This window comes from Tasmannia lanceolata, unplaced genomic scaffold (genome assembly GCF_043159265.1).
Source record: "Tasmannia lanceolata isolate RefF3 unplaced genomic scaffold, GAP_Taslan_0.1 ptg000004l, whole genome shotgun sequence".
In the NCBI taxonomy this organism is placed as follows: Eukaryota; Viridiplantae; Streptophyta; class Magnoliopsida; order Canellales; family Winteraceae; genus Tasmannia; species Tasmannia lanceolata.
In genome coordinates this window covers 12,197,319-12,223,251 of record NW_027518681.1, presented here as the reverse complement: position 1 = coordinate 12,223,251, position 25,933 = coordinate 12,197,319, and the positions used below count along the sequence as shown (strand labels likewise).

General features: G+C 38.0%; 1 protein-coding gene and 1 pseudogene across 5 annotated transcripts; one reads left to right on the top strand and one right to left on the bottom strand.

Moving 5' to 3' along the window:
* The first annotated feature begins 833 nt into the window (after positions 1-833).
* LOC143875518 (F-box/FBD/LRR-repeat protein At1g13570-like) lies at positions 834-19,076 on the top strand. Of its 5 annotated transcripts, XM_077377086.1 has the most exons (8): positions 834-2,041; positions 2,140-2,289; positions 2,377-3,517; positions 4,941-5,259; positions 12,561-13,465; positions 13,565-13,714; positions 13,806-14,872; positions 18,816-19,076. In XM_077377086.1, the coding sequence occupies exons 1-3, from the start codon at positions 1,160-1,162 to the stop codon at positions 2,701-2,703; spliced, it is 1,359 nt and encodes a 452-aa protein (XP_077233201.1). In that variant the 5' UTR covers positions 834-1,159; the 3' UTR covers positions 2,704-3,517; positions 4,941-5,259; positions 12,561-13,465; positions 13,565-13,714; positions 13,806-14,872; positions 18,816-19,076. The 5 variants fall into 5 exon arrangements, with proteins under 5 accessions (XP_077233201.1, XP_077233202.1, XP_077233200.1 ...); XM_077377087.1 differs by lacking the exon at positions 18,816-19,076 and having other exon boundaries at positions 2,377-2,733; positions 13,806-15,170; XM_077377085.1 differs by lacking the exon at positions 18,816-19,076 and having other exon boundaries at positions 13,806-15,170.
* Positions 19,077-21,647: 2,571 nt separating this feature from the next.
* On the bottom strand, positions 21,648-24,481 carry LOC143875515 (pentatricopeptide repeat-containing protein At1g20230 pseudogene; annotated as a pseudogene).
* Between the last annotated feature and the right edge of the window lie 1,452 nt (positions 24,482-25,933).

Genomic DNA, 25,933 nt, shown 5'->3' with positions numbered 1-25,933 from the left:
GTGCATCCAGGATAATTGAACTATTCAGAACCAGATTTCCCGATTGCCCCATTCATTCGCATGAATTTGCAATTAGAGGTGCAATTTGGGTCGGGTTGGGATTATAATAAAAAATATCATTAAAACTTAAGACCGTCTAATTGGTTTAAACCCAATTTCTTGACTCCTTGATGATGATATAAGAGCCAGAAAAACAGTAAGCTATGGTTAGGAACAAATCACCATAGAATAAGGAAATTGAGTCAGAAGATGAAGATTTTCCTTTCACTTGTTTTCCCGGGAAAGGAAAAGAAAAGGTTTCCCGAGAAACTGTTTCCCACCTTTTTTCACTAGTTTACCCGGAAAAGCAAATCCGATCAAAATAGTGGGATTTGGTTTCCCACACTTGTGAGAAAAGAGACATTTCCACATCATTTTTGGCAATTTCCATGTCATTATTTAACACTTTCCACCTAGCCTTGTTACTTTCTAAGGAAAGCAAGTTAACACCAGAATTCTGTCTTGTCAAGAAAAAAAGAGGCTGTTTTTCAAGGATTTACTTTCCCGGGAATGCAAGTGAACAGAGCCTTAAAGAGAGTCCGTCTGATCATTTTAGTCATTTTCTTTTCCCTATCTAGTGTCTCAAAGACAGAGTTAATATTTTCCATTCTTCATCTTTCTTTTCCATTTAATAAACTGGCAGGGGTCCGAAATGTGAAAAAATTAAGCGAAAAACACACTTTTCTAAACTCCATCGATTTTCCAAACAAACAAAATGCAGAAATTACATTTAGAGCACTGACTGGTTTACTTAAGTAGACGAACACCAACGCAACACAACACGACGTAAGGATATTTTTGTCCATCTAAAAATATCGCTCAAAAACCCTAATCTATCTATCTAAAACCCTAATCTCTCTCTCTCTCTCTCACACACACACACACACACACAGAAGGAGACGGAGGATGATGGCTGCATAGATTCCATTCGAATACCAGGGTATGTTCTTTGTGTTTATCTGAGAAAATGGGGCGATTTTATGAGATTGTTTATGGTTTCTAGTTCAAATATTTCTATGCTACATATTCCACTCTACTATTTTTATCTGAACGTGATTTGGGTTGTTGGGTTTTTGTAACTGGGTTTTGTGATTGATTGAGAGAGTGAGAAAAGGAGATAATGGCTACAAGGAAACTTAGTAGAAAAATGCGACCAAGATGGAGGAAAGGAGAAGAGCAACAACAAATCTGTGATGATAGAATCAGTTATCTTTCAGATGACATTCTCATGTGTGTTCTCTCTCGAATTCCATTAGGAGAAGCAGTGAGAACATCTGTTCTATCCAAGAGATGGACATATCTTTGGTGTTCCATCCCTTACCTGGAATTGGGGGAATTTGGCATGGACCTTGTATATGATGAGGATGGGATGAGACAATGGGCGTATGTTGTGCGTCACATCATGGATTCCCGCCAAGCTCCCATCCTGAGTTGTAAGATCGATGCCGAAATGAGTGAGGAATTGAATGCTGATTTGGATGAATTTATACTATTCCTTTGCAAAAATGGCATCCAAGATCTCTATCTCGATAATCCTTGGTATTACTACCAATTCCCTACTGATGCCTACTTTTGTCAATCTCTAAACAAACTGACATTAGACGGGTGCGAGGTAGTTCTTCCTCCTTTTTTTGAAGGCATAAGTTGCCTCACAAGCCTCACATTCATTTGTATTATTATTTCTGATGATGATTTGGAGCGCCTCATATCTTCTTGCCGGTTGCTAGAGATCTTTTGCTTCAAAGATACTTTTGCCTTAGAATCTTTTGAAGAATCTGAGTGGAGAAATCTAAGGATTAGCGCACTCAATCTCCTTTCATTGGAGCTCTGTTCTTGGAGGCCAACACACATTTCTTTGAAGGCTGTTCCCTGCCTTAAAAATGTATTCTATAGACCATGCGACTTTTCTGATGACATTGAAGCCAACATGCTTGTCGAGCTACTGATGAATCTGGTTCATGTTGAAAGTCTCAAGTTAGAGTTATTTCAAAACATCCCTGAGGTTTGCTCTATAACTTTTGTTCAGGAGTTTCACTTTGACTATTGAAAATGCATCATCTGTTTCTTTATTCATGTTGTATGTCCTTTGCTTTTCTGAAGACTTTAGACAGATTGAATTTGCTGAAAAGTTTGCCCGCCCTTAAGCTGAAGAAGCTAGCCCTACGTGCTGATTCCGACGTTACCCGACTGTTGTCTTGCTTTCTTAGGAGCTGCCCCAATTTGGAAGAACTCAATATCTTCATACTTGAGGTCCGTCCCATTGTTCACAAATGCCTTTTTTTTAAGTTGCTGCACATTATTGCAGACTCTTGTTCTCATCAGTTTATTTACTTTCAGGGCCTCGAAAAGGAGAAAGGGTTTGTTCAAGAACTGTATTGGAAGAGACAAGGACCTTTCGACTGTTTGATGTATCACCTAACAACAGTTCGGATTAAAGTAGATTATCTAAACAGTTCTTGTGGGATTGGATTTGCGGAGTTTTTACTAAAGAATGCATATGTTCTTAAGAAAATGAGTATTAGTTACAGTATGGGTGTAAAGGAACAGGTGGAGGCTGAAATAAGTGAGTTGTTGTTGTTGCAAAGGGCTTCTCCACATGTTGTATTGGAATTCAACATTGAACCAGTACCCTCTGTCATCGAGCGGTTTTTTGACCTGTTTTAGTTAATTGAGCCTTGTAACCCTTAGGAAATGGTATGTTTTTGAAGAGTTTTGTAATCCTATACTACTTTATTTTTAAAATTAACCGTATACTACTCTGAAAGTGAAAATATTAAATTTTCGTTACGCTCTTTTGTATAAATTCTCTCTGCTTCACCCCTATGTTTTACTAAAAATTCCTTTTGCATCCAGTTTTGAGAGGACATTTTTGCCATTTCAATCGGCGATTGCCCTGTATATCCGTTTAAAAATTTCCCGCCTTTGTTGCTGGTTGTTGTCGATTTATAGTCTTAAGAGCGAAAACCATTGAAATTTCATCTACTCCTATCGATATTCCTTTTGCATCCTGCTCATTTTTTGGGTTAAACTTCCTTTCGTGTCTGCTTTCATCCTGGTATTTTTGTCATTTTGTCTCCCTATACCCTTGGCGATATGTCCAAAAACGCCTCTACTATGTGAACAGCTCTTGTTCTCCCCAAGCATGACATGTCCTCATCGTCTTCATTGAAAGTCCTCCGACCCCCACCTGTTTCCCACCCCTTTCCTACATTCTGCCAGCTCCTGCTTCTTGCCACCTACCTGTCTCTGTAAACATATTTTTGTCTATTGCTTTGCTGAGGTTTGATTTTCTCGATTGAGCTTTTTCTCCCTTTCGTGAGAGGGGAAAATAACAAAAAAGGAAAAGACAATGAAGAAGATACATGAGAAGAAAATATGGTCTTGCCTCAATAGCTGTTACTGTTTATGAATGTTTTGAGGGCTGCTCCCCTGTGCCACTTTTGGCCTCACCAAGCCTGCTCCCATTGCCATTCCTGAGGTTCTCTCTCTCTCTCTCTCTCTCTCTCTCTCTCTCTCTCTCTCTCTCTCTCTCTCTGAGAGAGAATAGAGTTCCTAAGGTGTCACCTCATATAGCTTATACGAGGTGGCGCCCACAAAACATAAGGGGCCCACATTTTTGGGGTGATCGAAACCACTCATTTGAAAGGCCCTTAGATGGATATGGTGCCTACAAAAAATCAGGTCCATAGGATCATCATAACCCTTCCATTTATGGAGGTTAAAAATGGGCAAATTTATGGAGGTTTATACCCATCCATTTCAACCTCCACAAATGGAAGGGTTAGGATGATCCTATGAAGTTGATTTGGGCACACCCTATCTACGTGAGGGCCTATCATATGAATGCTTTGGATCATCCAAACAAAGTGGGCCCCTTATGTTTTTAAGCGCCACCTCATATAAGCTATATGAGGTGACACCTTAGGAACTCTATTCTCATATATATAGGTATCTGATTATTCTTGTTACTTTTGGTTCTTTTTTGTGGTTTCTCAGTATCTGGTTTTGGTATGAAGGACACCCGTTTGGTAGAAGTTCTGCAAGGCAACATTATAAGTTTTCATTTTTTTTCCCTGTTTGTTGCGGGTTTAAGCTTATTTGGATGTACTTTTTTCCTTTTATTACTAGGGATTTGCTAGTGTCTGTCACAGAAGGGCTGTTGCATGTGAGAGCAGCCACACAGGCTCACTTTTCAGCAGATTTTGTCTTCATTCACTAGGTCGCTGCTTTCACATGCAATAGCCCATCCGCTAAATGCCTTCTGCGATAGACGACAGGAAATCCCTTATTACTAATATGGATTGTGTGATTTCTGTGCCCTATGTCCTTTGTTTTGAATGTTGCTTGAATTGAATGCAAGTGTTCTTGTTTTTAATATTTTGTTCCTTTTTAATGTATGTTTGTTGTGCGTACTTTTTCCCTTTTATTAATACTATGGATTGTGTGATCTTTGTGCATGTGTCCTCTGTTTTGCATGCCTTTTGAATTGTATAAATTCTTCTTTTTAACATTTTGTTCATTTTTTCATTTTTAAGTGTTTCTTTGTTAGCATTTGTGTTTTACTAGTTTATGATGAAACTGCTGTAGGTTTTGTTGAGAACTTGAGATGTTGTCTTTTGGGCTTTTGATATAGAGTCCCACATCAGTTTTCTTCAGGTGGATTTTTTGCTTGAAATGGTATATAAAAGTCAGTAGTGTTGACTTTGTTGTGCTTCTTGTTACTGAGAGTTTGATGGCTTATTAGCAAATAGCTGATAAGATCAGTGGTAATTTATCCATGAATATTATTTGTTTTTGTGTAATATATTGTTTTGAACCATGTACACGTCACTAGTGCTTCGAAAAATTTGCTTCTTCATATTGAATCTTGATTTTTTTTTCTTCCCTGATCTTCGCCGCAGATTGCTTTTCTTGCAAAAGAGACCAATTTTTCGGAATGGAAAGGGGACATTGTTGCAGTTTTTGTATCAGAGGGCATGTCCAAGGACAATAACTCCAAGTTTGAGAACATGGTTTTGAGAAAACTAGATAACCAGCTTAGTGGTCTGTTGGGCAAAGCATCGGTGGAGATGAGTTCTCTGGAAAAGCCGGACAATCTACAATTCTCAGGCTTTCAGGTTTGAGTTCAGATGGCGTGGCTTGATTGGACTTGGGCAATGCAAGCCCTCCACTACTACTGACCACTTATCGTGGCCCGGGCAAGGCTTTGTGTAATCCCCTGTAAGATTTTTTTTTTATTTTTTTTTTATTGCATGCCCAACTTTACTTCATTTTTATTGTTGATCTCATCCACCTGAGTATTGTACATATCTATTTTAGTTCGGGATTAGGGATTTCGTGTGCCATAATTTTCTAGATCCGATTATTTCAAAATCTTGTTGTGTATTGGTATCATTGAGATGGTTCGATTTTTTTCGGTAGTGGAATCTTTTTTCGGTTCGATTTTTTTACATAGTAAGATGGTTTTCTTCTTTCTTTCTTTTTTTTCCTATTTGAATTTTGAGACTTGAAGTTTTGCCTCTCTAGGTGGCATTTTTTTTTCCTTCATTTGTCTTTTTATCTTTGCTTTTTATTTGGCACTTTTTTCTTTTGGGGTGCATTTACTTGTACTGTGTAGTTGTATTTAGTAAATTGCCGTTCTTTTTTCTTTTTTTCTTCTGTTTCGGTCTGAGCTTGAGTTTTGAGGTCTCACTATCCTGTTTCTTCTGCTGGTTTTTTTCTCTTCATTTGTATTTTCAACTCCGTTGTCATCTTTTAAATTTATTGGATTCTTGTATGAAGTATTCAATTGTTGTTTGTGGGTTTCTTTGTGTCGACTAAGTCTTTTGCTAAATGTTTACAATATGGCAACTTTGAGGCAAGGTTTCATATGAGTACGATACTCATACAAGTGTGATGAGTTTCTGTTTTTATAAATGTAAAATGATATGTCTATGTTTTTGCTTATTTGGCTCACTAACAGTGATAATAAACATTGCCGCAATTCAAAATAAATAAATAAATAAATATATATATATATATATATATATATATATATATATATATATATAGAGAGAGAGAGAGAGAGAGAGAGAGAGAGAGAGAGAGTTCCTAAGGGTGCACTCATATAGCTTATATGAGGTGGCTCTCACAACACATAAGGGGCCCACATTGTTAGGATGATCCGAAGCATTCATTTGAAAGGCCCCATCATAGATAGGGTGTGTACAAAAAATCAGCTCCATTGGATCATCCTAACCCCTCCAAAAGTGGGGGCAAAAATGATACACGTTTTGTCCACAAATCTGCCCATTTTTGCCCCCACTTTTGGATGGGTTAGGATGATCCAATGGAGCTGATTTTTTGTACACACCCTATCTATGATGGGGCCTTTCAAATGAATGCTTCGGATCAGCCTAACAATGTGGGCCCCTTATGTTTTGTGAGAGCCACCTCATATAAGCTTATATGAGGGCACCCTTAGGAACTCTATTCTCTCTCTCTCTCTCCCTCTATATATATATATATATATATATATATATATATATATATATATATATACACACAAAGGAAAATGATTGTGAGCTTGAAGCTCATATAGCTTATATGAGCTTGAGGGCCCAAACACATGTGGGCCCACATTGTTAGGATGATCCAAAGCATTCATTTGAAAGGCCCTTACATAGATAGGGTGTGTACAAAAAATCAGCTCCATAGAATCATCCTAACCCATCCAAAAGTGGAGGGCAAAATGGACAGACACCGTTTGCCACAAATCTGTCCATTTTTGCCCTCCGCTTTTGGAGGAGTTAGGATGATCCAATGGAGCTGATTTTTGGTACACACCCTATCTATGATGGGGCCTTGCAAATGAATGGTTTGGATCACCACAAAAAATGTGGGACCCATGTGTTTGGGTCCTCAAGCTCATATAAGCTATATGAGCTTCAAGCTCACAATCATTTTCCTCATATATATATATATATATATATATATATATATATATATATATATATATATATATATATATGAGGAAACTGTTGGTGAGCTTAAGCACACCAAACTTATGGTGCACTTAAGCTCCCCAATCACATGGGTCCCACATTTTGGCAGGTGATCCAAACCATTCATTTGCAAGGCCTTATCATAGATAGGGGGTGTACCAAAAATCAGCTCCATAGGATCATCCTAACCCCTCCATTTGTGGAGGACAAAAATGGGTCAGATTTGTGTCTGTCCATTTTTGTCCTCCACAAATGGAGGGGTTAGGATGATCCTATGGAGCTGATTTTTGGTACACCCCCCATCTATGTAAGGGACTTTCAAATGAACAGTTTGGATCATCCTAACAAAGTGGGGGCCACATTATTTGGGTGATCCAAACCATTCATTTTTAAGGCCCTCACATAGATAGGGTGTCCACAAAAAATCAGATCCATAGGATCATCCTAACCATTCGAACTGTGGAGGAAAAAAATGCACTAATTTGTGAAGGTTTAAAGACATCCATTTTACCTCCACAAATCGGAGGGTTGGGATGATCCTATGGATCTGATTTTTTGTAGACACCCTATCTATGTGAGGGTCTTTAAAATGGATGGCTTGGATCACCCAAACAATGTGGGCCCCCCACTGTATATTAAGCTAGTGTGTAGAGAACTCTCTACACATATGTGTAGGAACCGTTTTCTCTCTCTCTCTCTCTCTCTATATATATATATATATATATATATATATATATATATAGCAGAAGAGAAAAGGAGAGAATTTTGTCCATTTAACACGTCAATGTGGATGATTTTTACCTTTTTTGCCCTCCCCACATATCTGTAGTCTGTACATAATATCTGTGTATGAATTTTCGGAATTATTTGAAAATTCGAATCATGATTTGCTAGCCATCTTCTCCAAAGGCTACGTCTCGCCCATCCTTTGCAATTGTATGTGTTCATAGATTTGTCTTATTAGATGTGATGAAAAACTGCATGGAAATACTATTTCTTGAAAGGTTGCTAGCAATAATAAGTACCGAAAGAAGCTACCAATAATAATCATTACTTAGTAAAGTTTTGGAGGGAAATTATGGACAACGAGTACCTAGATATGACATTTACGGAAAAAACTACAAAGAAGAGGTATCAAAATATGACAATTATGAAAAAACTACTTTTACTTATTAATTTGTTGAGGATAGTACGAATTTCGCACACCTCTAAAAATATTTACCAATTCCGGGCACCTTAAGAGGAACAACAGATTATGGAAACCTCTAGAGATTGGAGGGCTAGGATCAGCATATGGAAATGATTTTACGGGCACAACCTATTGATGTTGTGTTCCGTCACATGGACGGTTTGGATCAACCTATGGTGGGGTCTGTACAGTTCTTTGTCGGCCCGTGCATCGCACGGGGTTTTTACCGAAAACCTGTAGAATTTGTCAAGCTAAAGCATTGAAGTTACATGATGATGGTGATATATTAATTTATAGGGCAATAGTAATTGTGAATTACTTGTTGTACAATTGAGTGTTATGATTTGCACGCAAATGGCAGAATAGTGACTTGAGCTTGTAGGGAGGGTTTATGGTTTAATGTGTTCACCTCTTTCCTGTGGTGATCTTGAAAATGTGACAGTTCATTTACACTGTCCTTTCTTTTAGCTATTTTAGTTCTCCTTGCAAAAGTTTCTAAATACCAGTATTTGCAAATAAGTAAATGTTCTAGAAACAATATAGTTAATGGTTTTCAAAGAGGTATTTAATCGGATTTGCAGAGGGGACCACTATTGGTGGCTTCTCTTTGAAGTTTTGATTTTATCACATTTCTTCTTATGCAAGATGGTGTTGTACTCAACATTCATTAAATTTGGTCGGTTCTTTTTGTTTGAGGATTTCCAAATGGGCTTCATCAATTCAGTACATTGAACATTTTTACTATCATTTAAAACTAATACAAGCAGATGTGACATTTCTTTGGTTAATCTGTTTACGGGTTTTCTTGGTTTTGGAATCCAGGCTCACATGCTGGCAAGTTCCAAATTTCCTCTGAAATCAATTCGTTGTTTCTCGTATAACCAACATTGTAGAAGCATAAAGTTCATTTTTCATCCGATGACTTGCAGGGCAACTCATTCAGTCATTCCTCTATGGGGTTTTTTATTTACGAAAACATTAAGAAAAAAACAATCACCTTCAAGTTCCAACTAAAGAAAAGGTATTGCCGTGCCGTTTCGAATATGTACTCATCTCTCTGGTCTATATGACTATTATTGTTATTATTATTTTTAGTGAAACTTTCTCTCTAATTCTTGCTTCTGATTTTTTGAATTTCTTTTATTTTCTTAATTGGAGAGGATGTTTCTCTTACCAAATTCAATAAAATCAGTTTTAAGTAAAGCTAGGACACTGGAGTTGAACAGATGGAGATGAAACACACTCGCAATTTATTGTTCTTGAAAGTGGTTGAAAAATTAATTAGGATGTACTAGGGAATGTGCCCAGTACAGGGGTGTGCCATTAAAATCTACAACAAGAAGACATGCTTGTGTGATTAATAGTTTGATTGTGTTCATGCTTTGCTTGATGGGTCTTTCTTTTCAGGCACTATAGCATTCACATGAATGATGAGTGGTAGCTCTTCGATGGGCTCGTTTTATGCCTGTTGGTTGTAGTTATTTATGTAGGTGTTGGTTGTAGTTGTTTATGTAGGTGTTGGGTGTTGCAGGATCGTATAGCTTGAGTTTTGGCTACATTGTTGATCAACTGGACTGTTACTTGTTGTAGATAGTAACCTACTTCTGTTCTTATCATTAAGAAAATTATTCTTACATCTAATGTGAGCGATAGTAATGTATTTTACAAATAAATATACCTGTACCTTGTCTCACTAAAAGACCTGCATCATCAATTAATCGGGCATGCTATGTGGTGAAAAAGAACAAACATCAAACAGAAACAAAGGAGAAAATGGATTATTTGCCTCTAATTGAAAATTTATAAACTCCTTTGCTGAAGATAATTCATGGTAATATACATAATTCTTAATTGCCAATTTCTTTTTGTAAAGAAGTGATATTTATTTTACTCAATGAAGTTTCAATCACAACCTTCTGTATCAGTTAGGAGGATTCATGGAATTTTTTTTCCCATTTTCCAATGCTGTATTACTTCCTTTTTCAGAACCCAGAGAGACTGAGCTCTGGAGAACCTTTAGATTGCAGACATGGCTAAAATGGGTCATGGGTTTCTCTTTCCAAAACGCCTTAATTCTCTAATTGCTAAGTTTTCTTTTAAAAAACAGTGCGTGCATGTTTGTGGGTGGAAATGCCTAATTTTAAGGGAGTGAATTCTAGCTCCAGACGGTGACTTGGAGAAACTCATTTATCATGAAAATTAATTCCTGGTTGCCGGACATGGCCTAAGAGTTGGGCAATATCCCATAACAATTCATAACAAGATCATTATCATCTTTCTCATTGTTGGAGTGTTTATTTGTTGTCTACACGTTTTTTCCCACATATTTTTTAAAAAATTGCATGATTGGCCTTCATGGTTGGATGATGATCCAAGTCATTATTTGTTCGGCCCCAATTTAATATCAACCTGTAGACTGATCATATTACAAAAACCTATACAGATCGGAGGATTGAGTTCGTCCTATGGAGATGATTTTTAAAGCACAACATATTCAAGTAAGGACCCAACTAATCAATGGTTTGGATGATTCAACCATGTGGGCCCCATTGTGCATTGAGGCCAAAGTTTCAACTAAGCAATTCGATTCACCCTTTTGAGAGAGAGAGAGAGAGAGAGAGAGAGAGATTTTATTAGGAGGGTCGATTGGTCCACACATGAAGTAGCAGAGGCACATATAGCATGAGGGGCCATGGCCCCCCTCAATGACTTGCAAAATCCCTTTTATGCTTCATGGCATGAACATGAATGCTTGGTTAGTTTACTGGCCAATGGAGGCCAGTGTAAATTAGTCCGGTCCTTCCAAGTGTAAATTCCTGGCTCTACCCTAAAGTTGAATTTTATCAGCTCCACTAAAATAGTAAAAAGTAGTAGGGGCTTTGCTTACATATATTATAGGGGATTTGCTAGGGACCATCTCAGAAGGCATTTTGCGGACTGGCTGTTGCATGATAGCAACCACATCGGCTCACTTTTCAACAGATTTTGTCTTATTCATTTTATTCATTAGAGGTGGCTGCACTCCCATGACCGGAGGTAGAAAATGTAAAATTTCTTTTAGCTATTAAGTATCTTGTAACGTAAATCTCTAAATATGCTATAAAAGTATACTTCTCTAATGCCATTTCAAGTAGATAATTTTCTTTATACTATTAATTTCCTTGAAAACAATTATATTGAAAGGAAACTATATATTTAAGAAAACTTAGGTGTACAAAAACTGATTTCGTACGGAGCACCGCAGAAGGCATTTCCTAGGGACCCTTTTTCTCATATTAGCCTCCCCAAAGAAACCTCCTTTGGATTTTTTTTCAATTATCAATCGAATGCTAATAGGACATTTGAATAAGGAGAGATGATAGATGGGAATGTTTGCCAAGACTGTCCTGATGCCACCCCTCGACACTAGATTTCTCTTCCATGTGTCTAGTCTTCTTTCCATCCTTTCTACAATTGGATCCCAACTCGATAGCCTCGATCTACCTATCACAAGGGTAGTCCCAAATAAGAAGAGGGAAAATATTCCATCTTTCAACCAATGATGTTGGCAAGCTCCTAATTCTAAAGATTTTAGGACGTACACCAAGGAAAAACAAGAGACAATTGTGAGTTGAATGAAATGGTTGTACAATACTTGATAAGCAGATGTGCAATTGAACTTACAGGAACCATATTGCATAATTACCCCGGTCTCTCGCATGAAATTGCAATTCCATGATAAATTTACCTTCTTCGGGCTTATAAGCATCATATAACCCTTAAGACCGTCGGGTGCAAAAGCAATAGGCAAAGAGCCTTCTTAAAGCCAATCTCTTAAGTCCTTGATGATGATAGATATTGCCCCAGATCTCCATCTATGTTTGTGAGGTAAATTCATCTGAAATGTGAAAATTTTAAGCTAAAAACATACTTTCCCAAGAAACGAAATGCAGAAATTACAATGGGGACTGGTTTACTTAAGTAGGGACTAGGGATACACCAACGCAACAAAACGTAAGGGTATATGTGTCCAACGAAAGATATCGCGTCAAAAACCACTAATTTAAAATTCGCACGCGCGCTTTCCTCTTCCGATGTCGAAAAAAGGGTAAAACCCTAATCCCTAATCCTCTCTCTCTCTCTCTCTCTCTCTCTCCAGCAGCAGCAGCAGCTAATTAATGGGTTAGTTTTCTTTTGTGTTGTTATTTATAGAAATGGAGTGATTTTAGGAGATTATTTATGGTTTCTGGCTCAAATATTTCTATGCTACAGATTCCATTCCACTAGTTTTATCTGAAAGTGATTAGTTTTTTTTTTTTTTTTTTTTTTTTTTTTTTCTGAAAGTGATTTGGGTTGTTGGGTTTTTGTAGCTGGGTTTTGTGATTGATTGAGATAGTGAGAAAAGGAGATAAAGGGCTACAAGATGCAACCAAGACAGGGGGAAGGAGAAGAGCAACAACAAATTTGTGATGATAGAATCAGTTGTCTTTCAGATGACATTCTTATGTGTTTTCTCTCTCGAATTCCATTAAGAGAAGCAGTGAGAACATCTGTTCTATCCAAGAGATGGACATATCTTTGGTGTTCCATCCCTTACCTAGAATTGGGAATGAACCTTATAAATGATGTGGATGACATGAGACAATGGGGGTACGCTGTGCGTCTTATCTTGGAATACCGCCTAGCTCCCATCCTTAGTTGTAGGATCAATGTCGAAATTAGTGAGGAATTAAATGGTATTTTGGATGAATTTGTACTCTTTCTTTGCAAAAACGGCATCCAAAATCTCCATCTCCAGAGTTCACGGTGTTGGTATCACTATCAATTCCCTACTGATGCCTACTTCTGTCAATCTCTAAAAAAGCTGACATTAGATGGGTGCAACGTAGTTCTTCCTACTCTTTTTGAAGGCATAAGTTGCCTCAAGACCCTCACATTAATTGATGTTACGATAACTAATGATGATTTGGAGCGCTTCATTTTTTCTTGCCGGTTGCTGGAGATGTTTTACTTCGAGGATGATTTTGATTTAAAATTGTTTGAAGAATTTGAGTTGAGAAGTCTCAGGATTACTGCACTCAATCTCATATCATTGGAGATCCATGCTTGGAGGCCAACACAAATTTCTTTGAAGGCTGTTCCCCGCCTGGAAAACGTTCTATATAGACCATTTCCCTTTTCTGATGACAATGAACCCAACATGGTTGTTCAGCTACTTACGAATCTGGGTCATGTTGAGAATCTCGAGTTACAGTTATTTCAAGACATCTTGGAGGTTTGCTCTCTAACTTTTGTTCAACAGTTTCATTTTGACTAATTGATAATGCATCATCTGTTTCTTTATTTATATTGTATATCCGTTGCTTTTCTGCAGTCTTTTCACATGATGAATTTGCCGAAAAGTTTGCCCGCCCTCAAGCTGAAGAAGCTAACCCTACATGCGGATTTTGACGTTGCATGCCTACTGTCTTGCTTGCTTAGGAGCTGCCCCAATTTGCAAGAACTCGATATCTTCATATTTGAGGTGCCATTGATCACAAATGTCTTTTAAGTTGTTGCACATTATTGTAGATTAATTTGTAGACTCTTCTTCTCATCAGTTTATTTACTTTCAGAGCCACCCCCAAGAGGAGAAAGGGTTTGTTCAAGAAATGTGTTGGGAGAGAGAAGGACCTTTCGACTGTTTGATGTATCACCTAACAACGGTTCGGATCGAAATGAATATTCTAAACAGCTGTTGTGGGATTGGATTTATGGAGTTATTACTAAAGAATGCATGTGTTCTTAAGAAAATGACTATTAGTTACAGTATGAGTGTAAAGGAACAGTTGGAGGCCGAAGTGATTGACTTGTTGCTGTTGCAAAGGGCTTCTCCACATGCTATTTTGGAATTCAACATTGAACCATAACCCTCTACCATCAACCAAACTTTGACCGGTTTTAGTTAATTGAGTCTTGTAGGCCTAAGGAAATAGCTTTTTTTTTTGCAGAGTTTCGTAATCCTATACTACTTTAAAAGCGAAAACCATGAAACTGTGTCGGGTGCTTTGCCCTTCCCTAACACTGTTTGTGTCCCTTCCCTTTGTTTTCCTATATTTTTTTATCCAATTTAGTCTGGACATATTTATCATTTCCATAGTATAGCTTCCCTTGCCACCTGTCTCTCTCGATGATCGTGGCTGTCGTCTCCCAACATACATCCAAAAACCACTGCTGGATCTTCGCTACACCTGTCGTCTACCGATACATCTGTCTCCTGCATTTTCTTCTCTTTGCATGCTTTCTTTCCGAGCGACTAGGCTTTGGCGCCCTTCGGCAATTTCCTTTCCCTCTCATGTTATCTGTTATGCTCTGTTAGTATAGGTTTTGTACCAGCTTGCACCTGAAGTTCCTTTTCGTAGTTTGGTCACACTAGGCATTCCCAGTATACAAGGTGCATCTGTTCCCACTTTTGAGAAAGATGATGCCGAGCGACTTCTTTTCTTTTGTCCAAGACAAGGGATGGATCAGCATTTGAAGAACACTGCTCTATATAGTCTGCCTAGATGGTTTAAATTGCCTGAACAGATCATAAAATTTCAGAGCCGAGCCAAGAAATGAACTGTGGTCGTATGTTCAGTGAAAATGGAAAGAGAGTGAAAATATCAAATCAAATTAAGAGTGATGCATGCCTATAGTACCGGTATTCCCAAGCCCCTATACCCTAGCCTCTTTTTATTTGTTTTTCCCTGATTTTGATCTGATGATTGTCTTTCCAATTATATTTGCTTGTTTCTTTATGTTGTTTGGTTGAAAGAGTGTATCCCAGCCGAGTTGTGGGGTTTGCAATTTGTAATTGATGAAAATTTCAGAGTTTTTTTTATGGATAATGGAGATGTTCAACAGAAGATATTGCATTGTATAACCCATTGGCAAAGACCAGGGTTTTTTTTTTGGCACGCTTTCCTTCTAATAGCAAAATTGCGGGGTTCTTAGGAGAATTGCTCTTTTCTGCTTTTAGCATTGCTGGTTTTAGTTGGATGAGGACCCTTACTGCAACAAAACTTGATATATTGTTCTGGATTGGCTTGCTAAAATGCTAAACCTGCCTGAACATTTCCATTCACTAGGTGAGAATGGAGATAACTTTATTTTCCTCTGTCTTAAAACAGGAAAATCTTGCTTTTGTCTATAGCAAAAATTAAAGCCTCATACGGTTGTTTTCATTTAAAGACTTAGATTCTCTTGACATGAGTTGCCTCTTCATATTTGATTCAAATGTCACAGTTTTAGACAGATGTGTGCAAATGACCTTCACATGGTTTTGATGTTGACCGATTATGGATACTTGAAATTTGTAGTTGTGGCTCTATTTGAAACATGTGGTGATTTTTTATGCGGATGAACTTGCAGGGCATGCGAATTTTAACATAATAAACTTTTGCTGTCGCCCATCAGAACTGTGATATAACTTGCTGCACCTTATAATATTTTCTTATTAACTGTTATTCGTCACTATTTTTACAAAAATAAAATGAGAAATTGAACTACCTACTTTAATCGTGTTTGAATGCCCGCATTTATTTGGTAAAATGCAATAAATTACATCTGTGGCAATTGTGTCTGTTACTACTTATTAGACCTTTGCCACTTCTTAACGATTGTGTATTTCCCTTTTTTGTTATTAAATCTAAGGGAATTGCTAGCGTCCATCGCAAAAGGCATTTCGTGGCTGGTCTGTCGCACGCCAGACCAGCCACTTCGTGAATGGAGACAAAAGCTGTTGTCTGGCTGGTCCGACATGCGACAGACCAGCCGCGAAATGCCTTTTGCGATATGCCTTAGCAAATCCCTAAATCTATGACTCATGATTTCGTGAAAACATTTTTGAGGCTTAAGATCCTTTCATCAATATATTAATTTTTTTAAGGACCTTCACCCCCAGCAATCCCAAAAATTACAGATCAGATTACTGATTGTGGTGAAAAATAATAACGTCCAATTGAAAATTCTTATTGAAAATTCAACTGAAAAATAGCATAAATTCAATGTTGTTAAAGAAAAATTAATGCAGAAAACAAAAGTTTGTTGACCAGTTCAGTCCACTCCAGACTTTACAGAGGGCTGCCAATGCTTATATTCACAGAGCCTAATTGATTCTTATGGCTCTTAAATTCTCTTTGGCTTTTGGTTACAGTTCTCAGTTCTCACCTTCCAAAACTTCTAAATTACCTAAAATTCTTAGGAGAAAAAACTTTTTGGGCACATTAGCTACACATAAGTGCTGAAACTAGCTGTCACTCTTTCAGAATTTCCTGGCTGCATATTATATGCAGCCAGGAACAAGTTCTTTTTAACTACTGAACTTCTAATATTTACCAATCCCTTTTTATGGAATAAGTTCCTTCACATATTTTCCAAAATTAAGCTTGTTCTAAATTGCTTTCCATCAACAATTCTCAATTTCACCATTTAATAACCGAATGACTAGAGTGCTGGATATTTATCCATTTTTGCCCAATAAATAAGGCTCATATTCTCAGTAATTAGCGAATTAGTAAGCGTAGTGATGTTTTTTTCCCTTTGGTCGTTTGATTTTGATCTGAATTAGATCTAGCTTGGCATGTTGACGTCCATCGCTTGCATGGCTTATATAGCCTTATTGCCCATTGCCTTTGTTACATTTCCTTTTGTTTCCGATGCACTGGTTCCTTTGGTTAAAGGTCAATTGGACAATGTGGACATGTATGGTTAACTATTCAGGCATGAAGACAAATATGATAAAATTGCATCAGGTGCTTCTCTTTAGTGCAAGCTGTCGGCATAGCCTGATACTCGGGTCAGACTTGAACTTACATGAGCAATGTTGGGTCCATGTGAGCAAGATACACAAGGCTGCTGCTAAATGAGATGACAATATTCAATGTGGTCAAGGACCTTCTATCCATCAACTATTGTGTGGTTTACTGTGATAATACAATACCCTACCTAGGAGGGCATGCCTGTGTGGTGTGCCTTATGTCTTCGACAACATTATGACACCACTGCTATATGAAACATCTGCACTATATTTTAGTATGTAATTGTTTCAATACTAGGTACTTATCTGAGTGGATTGTATACTCTAATGTATCTTGTCATTTGTAAGATCTACGCATCGCATGCACAGACATAATATACATAGTATATATGCTAACCATTTTGAAGCGGTAAAAGTCTCTTCTTTACTTTACGACCATTTGATTAGGAGCATTTGCTTAGGAGTATATTGGCATTCAGCAATATTGGTTTTAGTGAGATTTGTTTATTTTATGTGCGAGATTGTCTGTTATTTGTGTTTTCTCAATCTGTAGGCTGTTTACTTTTTTAATTATTTTATTACCTTTTACAGTGCATTTCCACCATATTTTTTTATTTCCATGGTATTGTTCTTTTTTAACCTGCTCTTTTATTTTCCGCTATTTTTTTTCTTCTGCTTCTATCCCATCAGATTATTCTCTTGGGCCTGCGGAAGCTAGAGAACATCCCCAAATTGTCTGAAGAAATCTCTGTAACCTATATACACCACCCAATTAATGATTACTACACTTGCTTTAATGTCTATACAATAATTCAGCTTGAGTGCTCTTTTAGTTTTGGGGCTCATGGTGCTACCCATTTCTGTTTCCATCCTAGATTTTGAAAAAAAACTTTGCAATTCCTTTCCTTCTGGATACTTAATAATTCATACAATTAATGGAAATAAAATTTTCTTTAAGCACGTAAATCTCGGATTTAACATTGGATAGGCAATATAATACTCAACCAAGTTTGTTATCAATACCTCATTGTTGTTTATGAAATTGATACCTTTAATGCTTGGTTCCTAAATGTTACCTTTAGTACTCAGCCATTGTTGTTTCTCTTCAGGAAAGAGGGTTACATGGGATATCTTCCCTAACCCAAGAAAAGGATTTCAACTTGGATTTCACTAATTCAGCCCTTTTTTGAGAAAATTTTATAATACACTCGAGAGTAGTGTGATCTTTTACATTGTAGAAGAGCTATGTTATTTATTATTTTATGAGGAGGATTTCAACCTGGGTTTCACTATTTCAGCCCATTTTGAGAAAATGGTTTGCCTTGCGTTATTGCTCTTGATCCCCAACACAGAAAAGCTTATGTTTTCTCGTGTCCTTTGAGAATCTAAGATGGTCATTGTATGAAACTTTAGAGAATGTCTTAATAGGATATGCAAGTATGAACAGTACTTCCATGAAATGAACCATTGCTTTCAATTGGGATCAACTATGCATATTAGTAGGTGGATTTATTTTGACCAGATTCATGTTAGTACTCTCAATCATTTATATATCAACAAGGAACCTCAAAATTAGCTATAGTCTAAACCCTTGATGAATAGCCTTAGGCTTCTGATTATCGATATGTTGGGAAGGCAAATATCAGATACAATTCTTATGAAATAATGTCTATCAAATATTTGCTATCTTTTCTCGTTTGATTTATGTTTAGGCTTGGCGCATTAATAGTGTACCCGATTGCCAAATATGTCGTTTCTTTGCCAATAACTTTAGGTATTAATTCTGAAATAATCGTCATTAAAATATTTTTGCAGTGTTGCTTAGCTGAGTTTGAATCTTTTGCAGGGAGCTTGGCTGGCTGGTCTAGAAGATGAAGAATTTGTGGGGACTTTCTAGCTATATGTAACCATGTCCTTCTTTACACCTGTTCATGTTAGCTCCTGTTCTTTTATTTGAGCAGAAGGCAAATGTTTTGGTAGGATATTTCTACTGTGTTTACTATGCCAGTATTGGTTATCAGTCACACTATCGGGTAACCAGGCATATAGGCCAAACTGTATTACTTGGTTTTCTATCAGCGCATCTATACATCATAGTTTTATCTTATACTTTGCTCTATCATCGTTTTATATGTATAAAAATAGGAGGAATGAATCATGAACAATGTAGGTGATCAAGGAGGATGCCCATCTTTGGGAGCATATGTTTTTGGGAGTATTTTCTGTTGACTTTTTATGTGAAAAAAGTCTTTTTGTAATTCAAACTTACAATTTGGTGTTTTTAGTCATTATATGTATGCTTTTGGGCTTCTCATTCAAATTACTTGGGCTTCCCTCCAAAAAGACTAAAGTCATGAGAAAACTTTAGTCCTAGATGGGAAGTGTGAGAGGATGAGAGTGGGCATATATATACTTTCACTCTCTTAGCCTTGTGAATGAGCAAGAGGTCATGGGGATCCTACGCGCATGGATCGCCCACTTGGGTCCGGTGGGTTTTTTATCTTACCACACGCGCGCGCCCCCCGGCCCGGCGCTGGTCGGCCGGCCGCGCGCATGGACCTAAGGCTTTTCTTTTTCTATTATTTATTTTTCCCTTTTAACGGTCTAGAATTTATTTATTTTGTTTTAACTCTTTTTTACCGTTTGAGATTCCTTAATTGTGGTTTAGTGACCATTTGGAAAACATTTCTCACGCACTAAAAGAGTGCGACGTTTCACCCTAACGTGTTGATTACCTTTCTATAAAATCGGTTTTAGAGAAAACAGAAAGATATCTTTGACGGATTCTTCTTCTACTCTTTCTCTTCTCTGGTTTTCTCTCTGGTTTTCTGCTCGAGGTTTTTGGCAAATATAAGCGAGTTCTTAGGCATCCGGGCTGCGTGAGTGCACACCCCTGGAGTAAGAGTTGTTGTATCCTGGAGGCATACGCCGAAACGCCCATCTGCACCGTTGATTCGTCATAGTGGAGGCTAGATTTGCCTTAAGGACAGCGAAGATTCTTCGTGCCTCAACTCGATAAGTGATCTAACGATTTCTTTTTCTTTACAGATTATTATTGCAGAAAATAGTATTATTGATCTCTGTCTTCAAGTTGTGAGGTTAATTTGTTATAAGGTATTCTTGAATCCTAAATTACAGATTTGCACATCAATTTTCTAACATTTTCCACATACAACGTGGCTTTTCTTGTTTTTGGGTTTCTTTGGCTATTCAGTGATTCCTGCAGTTCAGGTGTTTGGATGGTGAGTGCAAAAGTCTCTCAACCTTGGAATTTTGGGATCAGCCCTAGTGAGTAGTGGGGCTGTTCGGCACGGGGAAAGAAAATCCTCGGATAAGTTGTTCCTTGGATTGGCTATCCTGCTTGGATAAATTTAGGGCACTGATAAATTGACCCCCATATATCTTAAATCAACCCCCATATAGATATATGGGGGTCGATTTATCACTGCCCTAAATTTATCTTGAAATTATCTTGTAGCTATTCACCAATTTTGTTGACATTATATCCAAGAACAAAGGTCTGTTCAAGTTTGAGCAGCCTCACTAGTCCACCCAAGAAAGATAAAGGAAAGATTAATAGATTTTAGAACTAAAGTTATGGGTGGATTAGTCTAGCATAGAAACTTACATTCCAAAACATGGTACTTTTTTTTCAAGACTATCTAAGCTCAAATTCTGGTGGGGTTTCATGGTAGTGCACAGGCTGAGGTCAATGGAAGCACTAAAGAATAATTAGAGAAAAGGGAAGAAAAAACAATTCAAAAAGAAGATGCGGGCCTCAACCTGGGACCATTTGAGTCTTATCGGGGAATCTCAGGCATATTTTCACGTGGTATGATGGAACATGAGTTGCTTTGCTCTACTTGGTTATTTGGAACATGGGTTGCTTTAAAGAACTTGACTGGTTTGTGTTGGTTATTTTAATAGCTTTCCTTGTCTTCTTTTTTTCATCTTCTCTACTTAGCACCTGTTATTTTTGGATTTTGAGAATTGATTGAATCTAAAACTGATTATTGGACTCAAAATAGCATTTAATTTAGTCTAAAACAGTTCTCAATATTCAAAACGAACAGGGCATTAAGCTACTTAAGCTAATTAAACAAGTTCCTTCGTAAGAACACCTAACCTTTAGGTACTTGTACCTTTTAGCAAAAATGAGTTAGGTTGTTCTCCATGATGGGACATACCAAGAGTTGTTTGGTCATTGTAAAGAAACTAACGGTGATGAAGCTAATATATTCAAAAAGAGGAAAGTGTCTCTATTTGGCCGACTAGAAAAGTTATCTAGTCCATTGGCCATAAAAACCGAAAAGTTATCTAGTCCGTTGGCCATAAAAACCGTGGGGGGGCACATTGTTTGGGTGACCTAAGAAGTCATTTGATAGGCCCTGACATGGGTAGGGTGTACCCAAAAAATCAGCTCCATGGGATCATCCCAACCCTACGATTTGTGGAGGTTAAAATGGGCGGGTATAAAATTTCACAAATCTGTCCATTTTTTAGCTCCACGAATCAAAGGGCCAGGATAATCCAATAAAGCTGATTTTTTGGGCGCACCCTATCTATGTTAGGGCCTATCAAATGAGTGTTTTGGATCATCCAAACAATGTGGGCCCACTGTGTTTTTGGGTCGCCGACTAGAAACACTTTCCTCATTCAAAAAAAGAAAAAAGAACAGAAAAGAAAAGGCTATATATTCAGCTTGGAAAATGACTACTTTTGTCCCCATGACTTCCAGTATTCACTAAATAGTGATTTCGGTTCTTTCCATGTCATCCGTAAATTTCTACTGATTGTACAAAATAGAGACAGAATGGCTCATGCCTGTATTCTAGCAGTTATCATCCGATACCCAGCCGAGCCGCAAACTATTCACGAGGCCATCTGTATCTAAATAAACAGAACTGATACAGTGGAGATGGAATGGTACATGTTACATGCCGGAAGTTCATTCGCAGGCAGGTCTGTTTGGTGGAACCTTAGGAGTTTTGTTTGGCATTTGGGTGCTACATCAGCAAAACCCCCATTGTTTGACTGCCAATATAGAGCAATGAAATCCTTCAAGACAACCAGGGCCAATTTAATCATCGCTTGTCTGCTAATTGCTGGTGTGTCACCCTTGTTTCCTCCCTATAAAATTCAAGCCAAAAATCACAAAATGTGGTTTTTAACTTATATTTCCCCGGAATGATTTCTCTCTCTCTTACGTGCCTCATGTCTCGCCATTTTTTACTCACACACTCGCTTACAAGGTTGACAACCAAGACTACTTACCACTATTCCACGAGGTAAGTTCCAGGTAAATCCAACGCTTGTCGCCTCCCTGTTGGCTTCATACACCACTATTGTAAGAGATAAATTCTTGCAACCAAACAGAGCCTTCACCAAAAATCTTGACAGGAACAAAACCCATCTCTAAAATGGTGGAACCTCATGGAATCCCTCACGGTAATGTGCACCCCGACAATCTTGGCCATGAACTTGATGGCATTGTGGCAGTCTCCGCATATTCTCAAGTTTTTGAAGACCCGAATTGATGATCCCCCATTCAAGTTCAGTATTCCAAAAGCAACAGCAAGCTTCTCACTGTGACTTCCTAAGCCCTCTTCTTTCTCCTCTTGATCCACATCTTGCATAACAAAATCCGTATCAGGTAAATAACCAGCAAGTCTCATCTTCTCACTCAGATCATCTAGAAGACTATAGATTTCATCACTCCAAGAATTTCTTTTATCACCCACCACAAAAGTGTATACTTTATTCTTTACCTGGATCCAGCTGCAACCCGGAATTTTGCTAACTCCTCTGTCTCTCATCAAGTTCCTAATCTTTGACGCATCATCCCATAATTGGGCAGTGGCACAAATGTTTGCTAACAGTATATAATTCCCCGGGTTGTTTGGTTCAATCTCGAACAGATGACTTGCTGCGATTCTTCCTAACTCAACATTCTTATACACTCTACAAGCTCCTAGCAATGCTCCCCAAGCTCCGGCTGTTGGCTCTAATGGCATTTTCTGAATGAATGCATATGCCTCTTCGAGGCGACCCGCACGGCTAAACACATCAACCATACAAGAATAGTGATCTGGATCGGGTTTGAGCCCATGGTCTCTGCTCATCGAATCAAATAGTATCTGCCCTTCATTGACGAGCTGTGCGTGACTACAACCAGAAAGAACACCCGTGAATGTTACAGAATTAGGCTTGACTCCGAAATCCACCATGTTTTTGAATAGTGACAATGCTTCCTTGCCATGTCCATGCATTGAATTTGCTAAGATTATAGTGTTCCAAGCAACAGTATCCTTCTTAGGCATTTTATCAAACAGTTGTCTAGAAATTTCCAATTCTCCACATTTGGCATACATGAAAACCAAAGCCGTGGCAACGACCATATCCTCAATAAACCAATGCCTTAAGCTGTAACAATGGATTTCCTTACCCCCTGTTAAGCTTTCCAAATTGGTGCAAGCTGGCAAGATACTGGCAATTGTTATTCGACCCGGTTTGAACCCTGAATCCTGCATTCGAGCAAGCAATTTGAATGCTTGTTCATTTCTCCCATTTTGCATACACCCACCAATCATAGCATTCCACGAAGCAGAGTTCATCTCCACGCCTTCTAATTTCATCTGATCAAGGAGCTTTAGAGCCTCCTCACAGTCACCATTTAGAAAGTACGTAGTTAGAATCACATTCCAAGAGACAACATCTCTTCGAGACATGTTATTGAAAACAGACCGCGCTTGCCTTATACTTGAGCATTTAGCATACATGTTTACAAGAGCACTAGTCACAAACACATTCTCTCCCATCGCATTTCTCACAACGAAACCATGAATCTCTCGACCCGAATTCAAAGCTTTCAATTCCGAACAGGAGGGAAGAACGGACGACACTGTTACCGAATTGGGTCTAACTCCACTCAATCCCATTCCACGAAAAATTCGCAAAGCTTCTCTCGGACGCCCACAATTCACATAAGCTGCAGCAATTGAAGTCCAAGAAATCACATCTTTTGCCGGCAAATCATCAAACACTTTCCGCGCACCTTGAAAGAACCCGCATTTTGCATACATATCAATCAATGCATTTCCCAACAAAAGGTCTGAGCTGAAACCTAACCTCACTGCATCCTCATGAATTTCTTTTGCATTAATAAGATCTGATGAGACAGCACAGGCCTTGGTGACAGACAACAAAAAAAACTTATCGGGTTCAATCTGCTTCTTAAGCAATTCAAGATAGAGCTTTATGGATTCTTTCGGAAGACCCTGCTTCGTATAAGCATCAGCCAATATCGTCGAAGAACGAAGATCAGGTTTGGGAATTTGATCAAACAACAGGCGTGCGCGTCCTAAGTCGCCAGAGTTCACATACATTTTCATGAATTCGAGGCTGAGATGGGAAGGAAGGTTGGTGGGTATCTTTGAAAGCATGTGATCTCTAGATTTTTTAAACACCTTCGTAGGGGATTTTAAAAATGAGAAAACGGTTCCTACACACATGTGTAGATAAGTTATCTATACACTAGCTTAAAATAGAGTGGGGGCCACATTATTTGGGTGATCCAAACCATTCATTTTTAAGGCCCTCATATAGATAGGGTGTCCACAAAAAATCAAATCCATTGGATCATCCTAACCATTCGAACTATGGAGGCAAAAAATGGACTAATTTGTGAAGGTTTAAAGACATCCATTTTACCTCTACAAATCGTAGGGTTGGGATGATCCTATGGATCTGATTTTTTGTAGACACCCTATCTATGTGAGGGCCTTTAAAATAGATGGCTTGGATCACCCAAACAATGTAGGCCCCCACTGTATTTTAAGCTAGTGTGTAAAGAACTCTCTACACATATGTGTAGGAACCGTTTTCTCTTTAAAAATATAAGGGACTTGAGGATTCTTATTTGATTTCGCAAATTCCAATATGAACGCTTTTAGAGTACAGGATTTTGTTAGTGGCGGTTCCAAAGGTCATAAATAACTAGCGATTTTGAGGTGGCTGCTCTCACATGCAACAGCCAATATCGAAATGCCTCTCTACGCTGGTCCCTAGCAAATCCCCAAAAATGAAATGGTGTAGGTAAAAAGACGGCGCCTGTGACACTTATTGTGCGTTAGTCTGTGCGACGTTGATTTACCAAACCCCGTTTAACATTCTAAAAGACAAGCTTAGCCGTCGATTTGCGTGGTCCTTTATCTAAAGAACGAGATGTCCGTTCGGCCATGTAGGACACATCTCAAGACGATCTACAAGATCGATTGTCTCAAGTCCTCACGGTGGAACCCAAAAATTGGCTGATCTGGAAAGTAAATAATAGGATCAATTAATGTTGCATGCTGGAGAGTTGAAAAAATGACGAGAAAATGTTGAGTTTTGCAAAAATACTAACAAATGCTACTTTATTAAAAAAGAACTTTTTAGGATGAAAATACCCATAACCTTACTTTATCTTTCTCTTCTTTGTTTTTATACATCTTTCCGGCGATAGAAGCCTTCTTCTCCGGCGATAAAAGCCTTCTTCTCCGGCAAAACATCTTCATTTCTCTGGCATATGCTCATTTGTCTTAAGAGGTTAGAAGAAGTTCTCTAGAGACACCCCTTTCTCATTTTTTTTTTCTTCCTCCAAATATCCAAAATCTCATTATCTTTGTAAGTATTTCCCATTTTCTAGTGGCTGTAGCCAAAATCAGTTGCTTAAAGAGCTTTCACTAGGCAAAAGGGTAGTGGAGGCCAAAATGGTACTCGAAGCAAAATGTAAGTTAGGCAAAAATGATAGTCGAAGCTCAAAAAATGCTAGTTGAAGCCAAAAAAAAGTTACTCCAAGCCAAAAATGATAGTCGAATCCAAAAAATGATAGTCGAAGCAAAAAAAAATGATAGTCGAAGCCAACAAATATTTCTCAAAACTAAAATATATTAGTTAAAGACGAAAAAAGTTCCAAATGTTACT